The 17802-nt window shown below is 41.1% G+C and overlaps 1 protein-coding gene across 2 annotated transcripts in view; it reads right to left on the bottom strand.

The window, feature by feature from the left end:
- Positions 1-3658: 3658 nt before the first annotated feature.
- Positions 3659-17802, bottom strand: part of dnajc5ga (DnaJ (Hsp40) homolog, subfamily C, member 5 gamma a) — a 50063-nt gene continuing 35919 nt past the window's right edge. The window contains exons 5-6 of one of the 2 annotated variants that reach the window (XM_080744249.1): positions 14667-14896; positions 3659-9677 (exon numbers count right to left, since the gene is read on the bottom strand). In XM_080744249.1, coding sequence (XP_080600375.1) covers positions 14670-14896 — 227 coding nt within the window. In that variant the 3' untranslated portion in view covers positions 3659-9677; positions 14667-14669. The remainder of the gene's footprint in view (positions 9678-14666; positions 14897-17802) is intronic. The other variant, XM_080744250.1, reaches the window with a different exon arrangement.

Genomic DNA, 17802 nt, shown 5'->3' with positions numbered 1-17802 from the left:
CATAAAAAGGCTTCTTATTTTAAAGAACACGGAGGTTCCGGGCAATTATACAATGCCGGCCAGTATTTAGACATGTTTGAGACTTTAGTTAAGCACTTTGTTTGTGAAATTTGAATGTTTGTGTAGTTTGTATAGGCTATCGATTTCGCCTCCGCCAACCACGGTGAATCCTCATCCATGACGTACGTCATGTTATCAGCGACCGTCATGTTTCAGGCCTATCATAATATGACATATCTACCGCTGAGCTAGATCACCCTCTAGTGGCGGTAAGGTGGTACCACCAGCGTGTTGTACCAAGCATTCAGCTGCATTAGACCAACCACTTTATGTATCTCAAATATCATGTAATGATTACATGATAATGAGATACATAAAGTGGTTCCTGTGTAAACAAACCGTAAAGCTTACTAGGATCTCCTTTTAGTTAGTCTCTCAAGAACAGCCTCAGAGAACGCTACGAAGAGAGGCCGACCGATAGGTGTCGCCCTTTCTTCTTTGACGATGGGTTCCCAGATTGGTAGCAATTGACAAACACCTTTTCCTTTGTGTGGCACCAAATAACCATACATGATATGATAGTCAAATGCAAAGCTATGTTGAGGTACCTCGACTCTCACCACAAGCCTTCTACTCTTTGTTTGTAATGGAAACCCAGTCAATTGGGTATGGCAGGGGTAGCTATGCAGCTGGTCCAGTGGGGGAAATAAAAGTTACTTTTAAATCCATGAATGTCTCTTTGTCTATCTGTGCTGGACTGGTTATTATGTTGTTAAATTACAGTAAAATAACTACAAATGTAAAATGTAACAAGGTATTATAATTATATTCTCCACACTTATATCCTCCCCATCTTGACAGCAGGTCAGCTGCACAGGTGCAATGCATTATTGTTAATTGTGACACGTTTACCAACATGCCAAGTTTAGCTGCACTTGAACAACCAACCGTTCAAGGCTGCCATATCCAGCCCAAGAAACCGTAGAAACCCGCGGGAAATTACTAAACACGATTTTTTTCGCGAGGACTCCCATCTTTGCCATACCCTAGCTCCTTTCGTTCCTGTATTTACCTTTTTTTATATTTTGATATTTTATATTGGTAAATACAGTTCCTTGCTTGTAGATTGGGTCTCTCTGATACGCAGCGCTACCACTGTCTGGTCTCGGACTAATACAGCGTCGCTCAGATGTTGTTGAGATTCTTTAAAGATACCCAGAACTGCACTAGGAGAGCGCGGAAACGTGTGCGAAGCGCCGCAAATCGGCGATGCCGTTAAGTATCATTAATTTATCTGTGAAAATTTAGTTGCTTTTTCCAAACTGTATCTCGCTTCCTTATTACGTCACATGTCCCGCCTCCCCACGGCGTCTTTTGGCTAGCTGGTAGTGTCAGCCTGTCTCTGATAGATCAGAGGCAGGAACGTAGCCAACCACACCGCGGGGAGGCGGGACATGGAAGCGAGATACAGTTTGGAAAAAAGCTACTAAATTTTCACAGATAAATTAATGATACTTAACGGCATCGCCGATTTGCGGCGCTTCGCACAGGTTTCCGCGCTCTCCTAGTGCAGTTCTGGGTATCTTTAAAGCATCTCAACAACATCTGAACGACGCTGTATTCATCCGAGACCAGACAGTGGTAGCGCTGCGTATCAGAGAGAGCCAATCTACAAGCAAGGGACTCCTAATTCACCGACGTCAAAATATAAAAAGAGGTGATTTTGGGGTCCTGAGAGGGGCTAGCCATACCCTAGCTTTTGCTGAACCGACACCACTGTGGAAACCATTAACAAGCGGTTACAAAGACAGCCATTTAAAACATCACATTTCCTACAAAAATATCATAGGCTATCTCCAAAGACATGAGAGACTCAGCACATCCCTGTGACCACAAAGAATATACAGCTTTAAGGCAGTTTACACGTAACAGTAGTTACTGTAGTAGTTACAGTACACACACAACGCCAACGGCATGGGCACTTCATAATCACAAACAACTTGCTAAAACAAGTTTTCCACTTACACAATGTGGGTAGCAGATCTGGTCCATCCAATACTGTTTGGGAATCTACCACAGGTGTGGGCAATTTTAATTTCCACACCAGCTCCAGGAGGCTACATCTACTCTCATCACCAGTAGCTAATATACTGTAAACCCCATCACTAAAATAGCCTATAATAGTGACACATTTAAGGGATATTATTAGTATTCAGTGTAACATTTGTACAGTATCTAATTTCAATACATTTAGTAACACTTATATTAACAGTAAGAACTTAAATACAAATACACTGGACATTAAACATACAATACAATTTAATACAGGGGACTGTAGTAATTAAAACAAACAATAAACTTGCATGTTTATAATTTGCTGACCGCAATTCTCTGACCATTACCCATCACTGCAGAGACAGTGAAAAAACGTCTTTTTACTTCCTCCTTTATTGTATCATTATCTTTGATGAACTTGACATGTTCCTGCTAAAATGTACCCCTTTTTTTTCACTTTTGATTTTCTTGACTCTTGAAATTGACATCTTGTCTGGAATGCCACCTCATATTTAATCCCCATAAACTACAACACAGTATAGTACAGTAGGCCCTACAGTACACTGCCCTACAAAGACAGAGTGAAGTAATTATGTACAAGAATTTCACTAAAATCGGGGTCATAAAAGTGATATTAAACTGATTCTATAACTGTTCTTGAGCTAAATGTTCATCCCCCAATATCATGAAGGCTAATTTGACCTTTGGGCGACACAAATAAGTCGGTGTGTCCGAAAACGTAGTTACTGCACTCTGCCTTTGTAGGGCAGTACAGTACAATACAGTAGTACTATAACAGCATTTCTTTGGTTGGCCTTCTCCCCTCTGACCTTTGTCAACTTCTTGGTTGGCTCTTCATCCTCTTCATTTCCTGGTTAAACAGATGAGGTAATTGACAATCAACTGAATGGAGAGGCTGGCTGAAACTAATCTGTTAATGAGATTACAGGACCATTTATAGGACGGGGAGACAGAGTAAGCTACGCAACACAAAGACCCAGCATGGCATTACAGTCATTCATGATTTCAGCTTCCTATTATTACAAGTAACTTGACCCAGATCCTGCTTAGACGGTTGGGTTTACGCATATTCAAAGGATTTTTGTCTCCGCCAGGCGGAAAGGCATGGCCGAGAGAAACTCATTTCAGTGAAGAGGTTTGGTGCAGAGGGAAAAATCTAGGGGACCAAGTACAGATCCCTAGGGGAACCCTGGTAGAATAGGGTTTCAAGAGGTTAAACGTATTATCAACACATTCCGATAATACATGCCCACGGCACTTAGAATATCACATAAAATATCTAGGTCCACACGACAAAGATATCTAGATCTAACAAGCACACAAACAGTAAAGTCTTCAGAGATATCCGGGTTCCCTGTCTACACGGATCCAGTGAATCGGATATTTTTCAATCTCTCCACTTATTTATATTCAAAAATATCCAGTTTTGCGGCCGAAATATCCAGCTTTGTGTGGCTGCAAGCCCCAACAGCACCAAAAAATTCTAGATTCAGAAATATCCAGCTTCATGTAGCCGGCACCTTAAAGCACAAAACAATAGACAATAAGTTATAAAATCCCCCTTTTATTCGATTGGATTTTCATCATCATATAAATACACATTTACAGATAGTCCACAAGGATCCATGTTCGACAATGAATGACACACACACAAAAAAGAATAAACTTCTTTTTGACCTGCAGTCAGGAATCATTTCAGTTACAAGATGGACAGTGGCCTCTTCTTCTGCCCCCAGATCACAGCAGGGTCCCCATGACGACACCCCAGATCACAGGGTCCCCATGACGACTCGTGGAACAAGGTCTGGACCATCTGTCAGGTCTAAACAGAGCTGATGCCATTTTCTACGGCTACCAGGGACGTGCTGGCCATTGGGAAAAGCGGGACAACTCCCGAACGGCCGGTTCATTCCATTTGGAAAAAAATTAAATGTTGGCCTTCGTTCCATTTTGGGGGCTGGGCGGCCAACAAAGTAAATCGTCACTGTCGGGCAGAAACCTCGTATCTCCAAGTTTCAAATGTATAACTTTTTTCGCAAAGCAAAGCCCTGCTTCATCATACAAGGCCGTTACACAAAAGTAGTGAAAACAGCAGATCTACAAGCACACAACGCGTTGTGTGCTTGTAGATCGGCTGTTTTCACTAGTTTAGTTCATTTTCAAAATGAAAAATACAAAACAAACTGTTCTGGACCACCCGACAACGACGAGAAAAATTTAAAATGAGGGCCTCTCCAACTCTTTTTCCCGGGCTGAATCAGGGGCCCAGCACGTCCCTGACGGCTACCTTGAATTCTGATATTCTACTCTTCCCTCTTGGGTGTGTAATCACCCCAAACACGGCGAGGTGTGCACCTTCCATGCGTCACTTGATGGATTTCACAGTAAAAAGGGGGGGAAGCCCTTTGTAAAAGAAGAATCAAAGTTCTGCCTGTGTGGGCCCTCTGTCAATGGATTTAAGTCAACGCCTACATAAATTAAAAAATAAAGATGCTAAAAATGTATGTACACTATGAAAAACAAGATTATGATTTTGTTACACCTTTTCCATTTACAATGAGGTCTCTCAAAACGTGGATGTTGCACACACTCCAATAAAACTGACAATTATTTACACAGGAGAAGAATTTGAAAGGAACAAATTCTCTCTATGGCCATGTCACATTTACACTGAAATGAAATCAGTTTATTCTGATTTGAGAGAAAAAAAAATTAAAACACCTAGCGGAATTATTACAGGATCTTTTTTCTTTTTTTAAAATCTTTATGGCTATTAAAAATGTTTAATTTAAAGAAACAAAAAGGTAACAAGGAAATAGTTCAATATGAGTAGAGTAAGAGTTTTAAGGTCTGTTTCTATGTAAACACTTCACTTTACTAAATCAGTGGCCAATTTTCAGTCTGCCACAAAGGGCCTTCATGGGTGCATGAATTGTGTATGCTCCTCCTTCACTCACAATTTTGATACTACTGGCTTTTTACATCTTACGCCCCCTTATGCCCCTTCACATATCGTCACCGTCGGGCAGAAACCTTGTATCTCCCAAGTTTCAAATTTGTATGTTTTTTTTCGCAAAGTAAAGCCCTGCTTCATGATCACACAACCGTCGCACAAAACTAGTGAAAATAGCAGATCTACAAGCACACTGTGTGCTTGCAGATCGGCTATTTTCACTAGTTTAAATCATTTTTAAAATGAATACAAAATAAACTGTTTTGAACATACAAGGTTTCAACCCGACAACGACGATATGTACCAAACATTCCTGTACAGTATGAGATCATGAAAGCTTAGAGCCATTATACATCTAGAATTAATGACAAAGCCAAGAGGGCTATGTTTACGGTATAGTGATGTTGGCAATATCCAAGGGTTTCAAACAATCTGCCCATATAAGGACTGATTTAGACCAGGGACAACTAATGAAACAGCTGGTAGAATAGAGAGAACCAGCAGTCGCGAGTTCTCAGGATCAGAGATGAGAACCACAGATCCACGGTTTCAGGCCTTTTGACTTCCGCTCCGAAGCATTTGAGTGTGTCTGTTGTATCCATTTATCAGCCACCCTGAAGCCCAGTTGATAGAAACAAGGCTATCGTTGTTCTCAAAGGTTGAAACTGCAGCGGAATTTCACCCCTACTGTCAGCCAAATACGTAGCGCCAAATGAAATGAATAACCACATGAAATGAACAACCGCATACAAAACCATTGCAATTCACTAATAACCGACAAAAAAAAAAGCACAGTGGACATTGTAAACGGTTCCACTCTACAAAGAACAGCGTAGTGACATTGACAAAATTTAAGCCACAAATGTGGAAGATTTTACGATATAGACCTAAATGGAGACCCAGATAGGATCTAAAAAGAAACCACCGTGTTTCTGGAGTGGGTTTCAGATTTCGTACATAGGAACGATCAATCAGCCAGGTGTACAGAATACTTAAAAAGGAATCTTGCAGTATGGAGGCAAAGAAGAAAAAGACAAACTTGTACCTTGTAAGAATGCCTTCCATATACAGTATAACAAAATATTATGAATACGGTGCATTTTAGCAAGCACCTCTACCATCATCAGGTGAGATTCCAAATCAAATTATACAGTATATATATATCACTCCTGAAACTGTAATTTCTCTTGTGAAGCCCATACAACTCTATCCATACCCTTACATAGGAAAACACTGACCTTACAAATGTACTATTGGATAGTACCACCACTGATATTTCACTGTGTATGCAGTATATGCATTTCTAGGTACTGTAGTGCAGGGGTTCCCAAACCTTTTTTGTCTCAGGGCACCCCATGAATATTGTTTTAATCCGAGGCACCCCTACATTATAATTTTCTCTCCCAGCACCTTATATTTATAGCATACCGTCGTTGTTGGGTGGAAACCTTGTATGTCCAAAACCGTTTGTTTTGTATTTATCATCTATAAAATGTACTAAACTAGTGAAAACAGCAGATCTATAAGCACACAACGACACGAGTCGTTGTGTGCTTGTAGATCGGCTGTTTTCACTAGTTGTGTGCGACAGAGGTATGAGTTTCTGCCGACAGTGACAATATTTTAGTGATTATTTATGTTGCGAGGAAAATGCTTGAGATAATAGCCATTTTGGTTAGAACTGACTAACTTTGTACTTCAAGTTTAAAATGATACTAAATATTTTTTCAAGTGTCCAAATAAATTCCAAATATTATCAAATGATCTCGCGGCACCCCAGGGTGCCCCGTCACCCACTTTGAAAACCCCTGCTGTATTGCAATGCACACGGTGAGTGAAGATCACACTCCAAACCCTTCAAAGTAGGTTCATTATCATACACTAGCAGAGGTCTTCAACAGGGGGTCCGCGGAGGTACTGCAGGGGGTCCGTGGAGATACTGCAGGTGGTCCGCGAAATTGCTGCTCCGCGAAAATGGCCATTTGTCTTTAAATATTTTTAAAACGTTTTCCAAATTTATGTTAAAAATACATCATGATTCTGTCCATTTTGAATAGCTTGTATAGGCCTACATGATAACTGTGCAATTGACAGATTGTTGATAGTATTGACATTGGTTCTCAATTATGTTTAGAAATGGTAGTGGTATGGCCACAGGCCACCCTGCTCGCTGTACCTTGTACATGTATGTTTAAAATAAGAAATATGTTGTAGCCCCTACCTCCCCACCCTACGAGGTGGTAGGTAGGGGGTCCCTGTTCCATCTCCCGATCAGTTTGGGGGTCCCTGGCCTGAAAACGTTGAAGACCCCTGCACTAGATTCTCAGGGCAAATGTCACCTTGCAGTGACAATATGAAATCACAGCCAGAATCAAAAAAGCGATATTGCCAAGATGGAATGAGGCGAGAAGAAGTGACATTGCAGGGTGAAATAGTAAAAAGGTGTTCATGGACTAACACTTGGTGTGTGGATATCTTTGATATAACTTCACACTCCTCTAACCTTTGAAAGATAAATGGCCACCAGGCTTCTCTAAGAGCTGGCAACACGACGATGACGACATCGCCCAATATGCGTTTCTCATCCAGACTTGCCCCCTTGAAATCCAGAAAACAGACACCATTAGTGTTTGCATAAAAAACAAAAAAATGTACAGACCCGTTTTGCACAGTGCATAGACCCAGGAACATATTGTACACACACACAACATAATAATACATCACTCGTCTAGTGGCTTACACAGAGCAAAATGGCATTTCCCATTGGCGCTCATGTCTTTGAATGTGAACTTGGCTGGCTACATGGGGCTTCTGGCATTTTTTGGCTTTGGTCTAAATAGAATTGTGACGGGAAAAGAAAGAGAAAAAGAAAACAGGGCAATATAAAAAAATAATAACTTGCAGACGTTCTTTGTTACCTGTTAAAAACAATGAGTTAAGTGTTGAATTGACTTCTCGACTTCTCTTTTTTTTCCATCCACAGGTTTCTCTGTTACAGTTTCTTTTTTTTTTTTTTTTCTATTTATCGTCTGTTAAAGTCAAGGTGTTAATCTGGGGGCTTCTTCTTTAGTCCAACTAAGCACCAGACGATGGCACCAGGGCACAAGGGACTGTTGTATTCGTCTATGTTAGTAGTATGTATGTGTAATGGTGTAGTGGTACTGTAGATGTGTGTGCACATCTTGTTCAGAGGTAGCGAGTGCCTCTATATAGATGCGTGTGTGTGTGTGTGTGTGTGTGTGTGTGTGTGTGTGTGTGTGTGTGTGTGTGTGTGTGTGTGTGTGTTGGTAAATGTGGTTTAACGGGACAATTGGCCTGAATACTCACCTCATTAACAGGACATTTTGGATTAGCAGGACAGGACTGGTGTCCTGCTAATTCATGGAAATTCTGAAATAGCAGAAGTGTTTCTATTGGTCTAGAGAGCCCAAATCCATTTTTTTTTTATGTCCGGTTAATACACATACACCCGACAGGACTGGTGTCCTGCTAAAACATGGACAATTCTGAAATAGCAGAAGTGTTTCTATTGGTCTGGAGAGCCCAAATCCACTTTTTTTTTAGATGTCCGGTTAATACACATACACCCGACAGAGTGTCCTCCTAAACCACATCTACACGTGTGTGTGTGTATGTGTGTGTGTGTGTGTGTGTTCCAGTGCTGTACAGTAGGGTCATGCATTTGGGGAGGTAACGCATGCACATTGGGGTGAGGAGGAGGAGGTCTTCTCTGCTCCATGCTCGCTATAAGTTCTCGTCTCTCCGGGCTCTCTTGGCTCAGACCAGGTAACCAATAAATACACACCGTCCGTCCGTCACTCCCCGAGCCGTAGCGACCACATGGCCAATCCCACAGCACCAGCGCTGGTTTGGTCGTTGCTGTACAGTCGCAGAGGGGGGGGGACATGGGGTTAGAATGGAGGCGAGGAGGCAAAGGGCAGGATGATGTGATTATATAGCAGAGAATGAAACGGAGGATGGAACAATGACTAGAGATTGAGAGGCTAGAGAGAAGAAGGAAAAGAATGCCTGACAAACACTGATATATTATTCCAGCGCACGTCAAGAGATGGTGGATGGATAGTTGATGAATCATCTGCCAGGCCGTTGGGCATCCTCCTCGCAACTCAGATCACCACGTCACACTCCTGGCCAATCTTAAATCACAGCCATGGAGGTCACCGCAGAATGAATGACAGGTTGCTGAGTGGTGCTGGCATGTGCAGATGACTAACCTTAGCCACAAACGGTGGTGGATATCCAGGTCAGAGCGTGTGGTGGGCTGGCTGGCAAGTTGGGAGGGGAAAAAATAAGAAGTTCATGGAAGGATAAGAGCTAAGACAGCCAGGCGGTTGGTCTGGCTCGATTTTGGCTGGTGATGAAAAAGGTTGAGGGACCTTCATATGTTGAAATGACGCTTAGCCGAGCCTTCCATGGTGTGTGGCTACGTTGGCTCAATGAATATGAAGAGACCTCAGGGTCCATCCAGTTGCCCAGTCTTCATAGAGCTCTCTGGAGGGTGATGCAGGTCATGATGGGGGTCAGGGCTGGGGCATGGGAATGGGCTGGTTGGTGGCTGCGGGCTGGTTAGTCTTTGGGGCGCTATCGGCGGTGGAATGCGGCTGGATCACAACTGGGCCTCGCGCACCTGATTGGGGAGAGAAGAGGAGACAAAACAATTCAAACCAAATGCGTTACTGATGCTTTTTTTTTTTTACTGAGTACTGATTTATTTACTGAACCTTTCTATAAACCCTTGTGTTGTCTTCCCACCATGCTTGTGACCACATCCCAACATTTGGCAAACATGTGGGAACCAACGTCATGTTATTGTGTGGTACTGCAAACATCAAAACGATAAGGGGTTTCGATAACCAGAGACGCCTCTGCGTCGCTTGTGTATTGGGAAGCTAGGGGGGGGGGAGACAGACAGCGAAATGTCTAGCAATCCAGCTCCATTCATAGTACCAGAAATTGCATGTGGTTTTGGGGTAGCTATTACAGTATATTTGAAAATAGTGGGGGCAGACTTGTTCTGTAAACTTGTATCACTCAATTTTTCTTTTTTTAATCGTTTTTATCCTGCGATTTTGTAACCCATTTTTTCACCCAGTGCCAATTACCTATGTAATCCTGGGCTCTGCTCTCCCTCTGCCACGCCGGGGGAGACAACGGACTGACCTCATGCCTCCTTCTATGCATGAGTAGTCCATGTTGCTTCTTTTCACCTGACAGGGGGGGATTTCCCCGGTTTGGATGTAGCGCGTGGAAGGAACACGTTATTCCAACCAGTTCCTTTCCCCTCCATCAAGCGCCCCGGCTTAAATCTGATAATTGTATTTAGACAAGTCGTGGGTTGCAGTTGTAGTCCTACACCAGCCATGTTGAGGACCAACACAGGTGTTTTGATTCACGTAGAACATTGGGTTCCATGCCAATCAGACAAATTGAACACCTGTGTTGGTCCTCAATATGGCCGGTTTAGGACTACAAATGCAACCCATGAATTCTATGGGCTTTCATTTTATGATAGTTCTTGATATTGTTATAAACAAGTTTTTTTCTGGAGCTGAATTCCAACATTGAAAAAAATATATATAATAAATACATATTTATTTTCTAATAGACTGTCTAGACTCTAAATGGGCGGGAGCAGAGAAGAGAAGAGCATTGTCCTGTCTGCATTCTAGGCTGTGTGCATAGCATAAGCTGGCCATGTTCGAACTTCTGCTGTGGCTGCAAGCTGGCTACCCTGAAGCTTCTCCCCTACCCAGGACCTACCCAGGACCTACCCAGGACCTACCTGCACCCCGCCAGGTGAGGCTCATCCACTCTGTCACTTCCCCTTCCCTGAGAGGGTCACAATCCATCAGAATGCAGTGGAGAAAGACAGCAACAGGGCACATGGCTTTAGAACACTGTTGTAATGCTACCTCATTAACACCCATTTAGGCCTAGAATGAATTATTGAATGCTTTAACCAGTGAAAAATAGCAGATATACAAGCTCACAGCGCTGTGAGCTTGTAGATCTGCTATTTTTGAAAAAGTCGTGAAAATGTGTGCAAATCTTTGAATATATGTATTTTCAAAGCGAACGTTTGTAACAAAAATGTTGCTTCTGGGTGGTCCCTGGAACTAAATATTTTGAGATGGGGGTCTGTGGCCAAATAGATATCATTTTGGGGGTCCTTCACATGAAAAGGTTTGAGAACCACTGACATAGTAGTCTCTCAAGAACAGACTAACTGAGCTCCAGTTAAGTGAAAAGGACCTTTTCTTTGACGATGGCTGGCCAGATTGCTGACATAGAAACAAAGGTTTTTCAAAAAAATGTAGAAGGATTCAAAAGACACTTATAGAATCGGGTCAAAATTCTAATTTTCACGATTTTTCAAAAATAGCAGATATCTGCTATTTTTCAATAGTTAAAGCATAAAATAATGATACACAATAATGTGTACCCGTTCTAAATGGGTTTTAAAATGTCTACTGAACCCTGGCTATGTCCAAACTCCACAAGCTTCAAGCACATCCCAAGATCACCTTCTCCCCAAGTAGGCTAAAAAACTTGAACGATTTCCTGACGGCGAGTAAGCCAAGGCAATTAAAGGTTGGGAGTGACAGACACTTCCCTGTGTTGGTGAGAAGAAACACACTGCGACCGCCAACAGAGACAAACACATGCAGGCTTCCGGTAGGTACAGTAAGCACGACGTGAGTTACAGTTCACAGCAACAGAGCGTGTGATGGAGCAGAGGACAAACAGATGGTTAGTGTTGACAGGACAGCAGTGGACGACTGACTGCTTCCTCAGAGTTCACAGCAGTATGCAACAGCCATTAACACATACACAAACACACACACACACACACACACACCTGCACAGCAAAGTCCTGTTAATTAAGAGCACGTTTTCACAGAGCCAAACTTATAGTTTTTTCAAAAGTTGAATTTTTGAAATTCAATTTTTGAAAACGGCCACTAATTTTGTGTGCCGGAAGTTTTGACCTACCTATAGTAATTTTTGCTGAAAGTACCGGGAGAATACAAATTTCCCTGCAGTGAAAACGGATACCGTGACTTTTGACTTTTTTTGACAAGCAGGTGCGTGCAAGGAGCCAATATTAACAGTTAAAGCATTGTATTTGGGATTGAAAGCTTCACCTTGCATAAGGGGATTAATTATTAGGCTAGAATCCATAGCCTATTGCATTCGAATCTATATTAAGCCAGAAGTCTATTTCTTTCTCCAGCCTATACGGCCGCGGGTGCTGTGAAATACATTCTCTCTCTCATTCTAACTTTAGTTAGAAATTAGGATTTTGCTGTGGACACGGAGGATGTTACTGTGTATCCTCAAGACTGACATAATGAACCCACTACCTCTTACTTAGGGCTGTCACGATATGACATTTTACATGACAATTAATTGTCACTCAAATAATTGCGATTAAAGATTTAATTGTGTTTCTGTCGTTGACAATTACATTTCTGTTTGGCTTTTAGGCTTTGAAGTTGCACATGGCAGATATGACACAGACATATACAAAGACATGACTTGCATATTTGACAACTTTCAATGCGTGTTGTGAGCTATTTCCACAATTTTTGGAAAATGTTTGAAAATATGAACATTTTTCAACATGTAAACGATTATGACAAAATAATTGCGATTATGTCAAATAATTGAGATTAGACGATTATGTAATAATTGTGACAGCCCTCGGATTTTACTGTGTATCCTCAAGACTGACATAATGAACCCACTACCTCTTACTGTGCCATTATTGACTTTGAGGAGAGAAAAAAAAGTTTCAGCCTACGTTCTCTCACTTTCACTTTCACAGCCTCTCCTGTGAATTGGTTTCACTGTCTTGTTTTTGGAAAAACCTGGCCTACAGATTACGGTCTTGGGCCAGCGGTCATCCACCCCTAAAGGGTTCAAAAGTCACTCGCTCCTGATAAACAGGTTGGAGGTACCATAGGTTTCAATGAAAGGGTAAATAAAATAATAAGCGGCGTTTGCAACACCTTTGCTAGAAAATCAATTGCCCTTTTTTAACTAAAACAACTTTCACTGAATCAAAAAGATGCCATAATGCTGCAATTCCCATTGCAATCATGTTTTCTTTTTAATTCAGATCAAATTGCAAGGATAATATAGACACTGCTCAACACCCAAGCAGTGCAGGCGGTTGAATTAACAGGGTGGGACTGCCTTCAGTTAATTGTACTGTCAGAGTTGACAGTGTAAACATCAGAGAAAGGGCCTCCGGGGATAGACAACTAAATCAACAAAAACTGGTCTAAATGCAAAGTAAAATGTTCATTTAAAACTGAAAGTTAATTCTCAGAGTTAAATGAATCACTTGAGACCTATTCAAATTTATTTTCTTAGTGATGATCTACATCAATAAGAAAATGTTCGCCTATTATGACCCAAAATAGAGAGGCCAGGGTGAAAGTGTTTAACACTGGTGGTGTAGTTAATAAAAGAGTCCATGACAAAAGCCTAGGATTATTCAAAGCATTATTCAAAGTATTCTCTACTGTATCACCATTCACATCACAGCTATATTGTAGTAGTGTTACTGAGATTAACAAGAGATTAAAGCCTTCTGTGCTGTGTGTGTGCATCAGATAATCTGTTAATACCACTTAAGGTAAGCAAATGCTTAAACCAAAGTAATAATCACCTGAAACAAAATCACTTGCTATGAAGTTGGTGCAAGATTAGTAATTACTATGATGTTGCCAACAGCCTGCCACAAGAGGCCAAAGCCACAGCAACACATCCAGCCATGCTCCATTCAGGACGAAGGATTAGACACAGGCACAACACATCAACGTCATGCAACACTGGCATACAAGGAAATGTGATAATGCTGACACAAGCAAACCGGTATAAAACAAGCAGGGGTGTCACACCAAATTCTGGGCCCTGGGTACAAGGATTCACTGTGGGGCCCCCATGAATGTTCTTCATAGAGGGAGGGGGGGGGGGGGGGGGGGTTAACCATTTAGACTGGGAATGCATTATTTTGTGCTTTAACTATTGGAAAATAGCACATCTACAAGCTCACATCTACAAGCTCACAGAACTTGTAGATCTTCTATTTTTGAAAAATCGTGAAAAAGTTTTTTGAAAAAAAAGTAGTGCTCAAACCTTTTCATGTGAAAGACCCCCAAAATTACATGTATTTTGCCACAGCTTGAAAAATACATATATTCAAAGATGTCACACATTATTTTCACGACTTTCCAAAAATAGCAGATCTACAAGCTCGCAGCTGTGAGCTTGTATGTCTGCTATTTTTCAATAGCTATAAAGTATAACATAATTAAGGCCCCTCCTCCACCTTGGGCCCTAGTAACTCAGTCCCACTTTCCTCCCCCTTGTGACGCCCCAGAGAACAAGAAGGCACATGGCACAGTTGGCACACGTGTGACACGTTGGCACACTGATACAAACACGCACGAGGCACAAATCCAGCCAACCATGCAAGCAGGCAGAACGACAAAACGAATAATGCAATGTGATGATGCAGGGATGACGGCCTCTCAAGGCCAAGCAGATCCAGAGTGCCGAAGGAGAGGTGACACACAAGATGAAAAGTATGTGGCAAAGATCTTACGAGTCATTTAGACTCCGGCAGCGTCTCGCCAGGTTTCTCCGTCTCAGCGGGGTTCGTTGGTGAGGTCGGCGACTGGGCCAGCACCTGTGGTTGGGTTGGCTCAGGGGCCGGCATGGGCATGGGCATGGGCATGGGCAGGGGTATCGGCTGGCTCTGCGCCACGGGCTGGCTGTCGCTGTGCCCTTCCGAACCCGGAGTAGATGCCGGCTGGATTATGATTACAGTAGTCCCTGTTGGGATTAGAAGGTGGAAACCACTCAACCTCCGGTTGACTGTTGAACACACAATGGAACGTAACGGCGAAATATTCTCCTCTCTGGCTCAGAGGAAGCTTAAACACTCAAAACATTTAAGGGTTCCAGGTTGCTCCCCACAGGTGATTCGTTTCCTCCCTTTGCACTTTGGTCATGTTTGTTCTGGGCAATTTTTATAAAATAATACATTTCCAGAAATACAAAAAAATTGCAGATCTACATGCTCACCAAGTGTCTCTATGCAATGTGTTGTGAGCTTGTAGATAGTTCAAGTTCAAGTTTATTTTTCTTTGGTCATTTGTATAGTACAACGCGTTTTCCTTCATTTCATTCAATCATTTCATTCACAGACCAAAAAAAAAAAGGCGTAAGCTGAAGCTAAAAGCTTATTGCGCTTACCCTTTGTGCCATTGAGTTGTTTTACACTAGAGGAAAGTATAATGACAGCAAACAAACAAAACAAGGAAACATAAGGACAACAAAAAACAAAAAAAACTAAACAGACAAAACTAATGACAACAAAAAACAAAACAAAACAAAAGACAACAAAAAAGAAAACACAACAAAACTATAACACAAATCTAACCAGAAGAAAAACTACCAAGAGATTTGACAACAGATCAGTTAACAAAATAAATAAACAAAAGGAAGAACAAGAAGAACAGTACTATGAACCGACCTTTACACCAATATATATATATGTATATATATATATATATATATACACACATATATTAATATTAACCTTCATATACATGCATGCACGCATGTTCGTAAGCATACGTACATACATGTACTGACGTGGTCGCTGTGTAATTATAACAATTTCATATATCCATCAATTACCTTTGCTTTATAGGCTCTTTTGAATATTTTTACTGAGTTACTCAGTTTGAGGTCTTTGTCTAATTTGTTCCATAGGTTTACCCCATTGTCCGATATGCATCTATCCATTGTTTTTATCCTTGCAATCTTTTTCTTTTTGAATATTGCAGTTCCCCGAAGTTCATATCTACTCTCTCTTGGCTCAAACAGCTCCTGCATGTTGATAGGAAGTGACCTATTGCTTTGTACATTATTACGGCGATACTAAGGTTTACTAGGTCTTCAAATTTCAGAGTGTGGTTGTTTATGAATAATGGGTTTGTAGGTGCATAATAATCTGCCTGGTTTACTATTCTCAGAGCTTTCTTTTGTAAAATAAAAATGGAATGAGTTATTGTTTTAAATGTATTTCCCCAGACTTCAACACAGTAGGTTAGATGAGGCATAATTAAGGAATTGTATAATGTCTGTAGTGATTTTCTATTTATTATATCTTTCATTTTATATAGGATGGCAATTGTCTTTGATAATTTGGTTTTTAAATTGTCAATATGGGGTTTCCAGGTGAGTTTATTATCTATGATAATTCCTAGGAATTTGATGTGATTTACTTGTTCAATTTCTTTGTTATTTATAGTTAATTGGATTGGTGAATGTACTTTTCTATTGCCAAATATAATGAATTTTGTTTTGCTAATATTTAGGGATAATTTATTTATGTCAAACCACTTTTTTAAATTTTTTAAGTCATCTTCCACAACCTGCAGGAGATGTTCGAGGTCTGCCCCGGCACAATATAAACTGGTGTCATCAGCAAATAGTACACACTGCATGTCCTGTACGACAAGATAGCCTCCCCCCCCCCCCTTTTCTTTTGAGCGACACTGTACAACGAAGTGTAAAGTAGGGCTTAAAGGGATATTCCACTTTCAAAAAAACTTTTGGTCATTTTATCATCTAATCAGGCTTTTATGAACACCCTGAACAGTTTTTAATTAGCTTGATTCAATATTTAGATATTTGATGTAAATGTTATCAGGCCTTTCTCCTCCAGGGCCGCTCCCCATACACAAATATTGTGAATTCAAACTCCATTTTAACTAGTGTTGCCCGATCCCGATCACGTGATCGGATCGGCCGCCGATATGGCCGTTTTTATAAGATCGGAGATCGGGGGAAAAAAATCGAAAAAAAAAAAAAAAAAAAACTTTTTTTTTTTTTTTTTCAAAAAAATATTTTCTGGGAGTACTGAAAGTTACAGGTAAGGTGAATGCGATATGAAATGTAAGCTTACCATAATCACAGTAATCCTTAATCATTTTCAATCATATTCAAGGGCTTTTGGAGAAATGAGACAGACAGAGCACTGCAGAGGGAAGGTGATTGTGTCAGACTCTGTGTACAGCTGGCAGCTGATGCCAATAAGTAGTAATTGGCCCCTTGCTAATGGATCAAAGGAAGGCAATTATGTCTCTCTGCACTGTCAACTAGCTCAGTGGTTCTCAACCTGTGGGTCGGGACCCCCAGGGGGGTCCTCAAATTATTTTGGGGTGGTCCCAGATGATTAACTTAATGTGCAACATTGTTTTCTCTCTCAACAGTAAACAAATCAACATAAAGTTTAAGTGTATAGAGGGTATCTGCACATTTCGAAAGTGAAAAATTAAGGACTTTTTAATACCTCTAAAATGACAAATTAAACATTGGCCAAATTGTCAAATATTAAAGCCAGAAATTGTGAAAATAGCCGATCTACATGCTCACAACTCCTCGCGTTGCGAGGCGTTGTGACTTTTTAATACCTCTAAAATGACAAATTAAACATTGGCCAAATTGTCAAATATTAAAGCCAGAAATTGTGAAAATAGCCGATCTACATGCTCACAACTCCTCGCGTTGCGAGGCGTTGTGAGCATGTAGATCTGCTATTTTCACAATAGAACCGTGTTATACAAAATATACTTCCTCAACTCTTCAGGGTCGGGGGTCCCCAGTTAAAATATGATTATTTTGGGGGTCACGGCCTGAAAAGGTTGAGAACCAAGTGATAGAATGAA

Source organism: Nannobrachium achirus, assembly GCF_963921795.1.
Source record: "Nannobrachium achirus genome assembly, chromosome: 16".
Classification (NCBI taxonomy): domain Eukaryota; kingdom Metazoa; phylum Chordata; class Actinopteri; order Myctophiformes; family Myctophidae; genus Nannobrachium; species Nannobrachium achirus.
The sequence above is the reverse complement of the archived record's forward strand: the minus strand, read 5'-3'. Positions and strand labels throughout refer to the sequence as shown.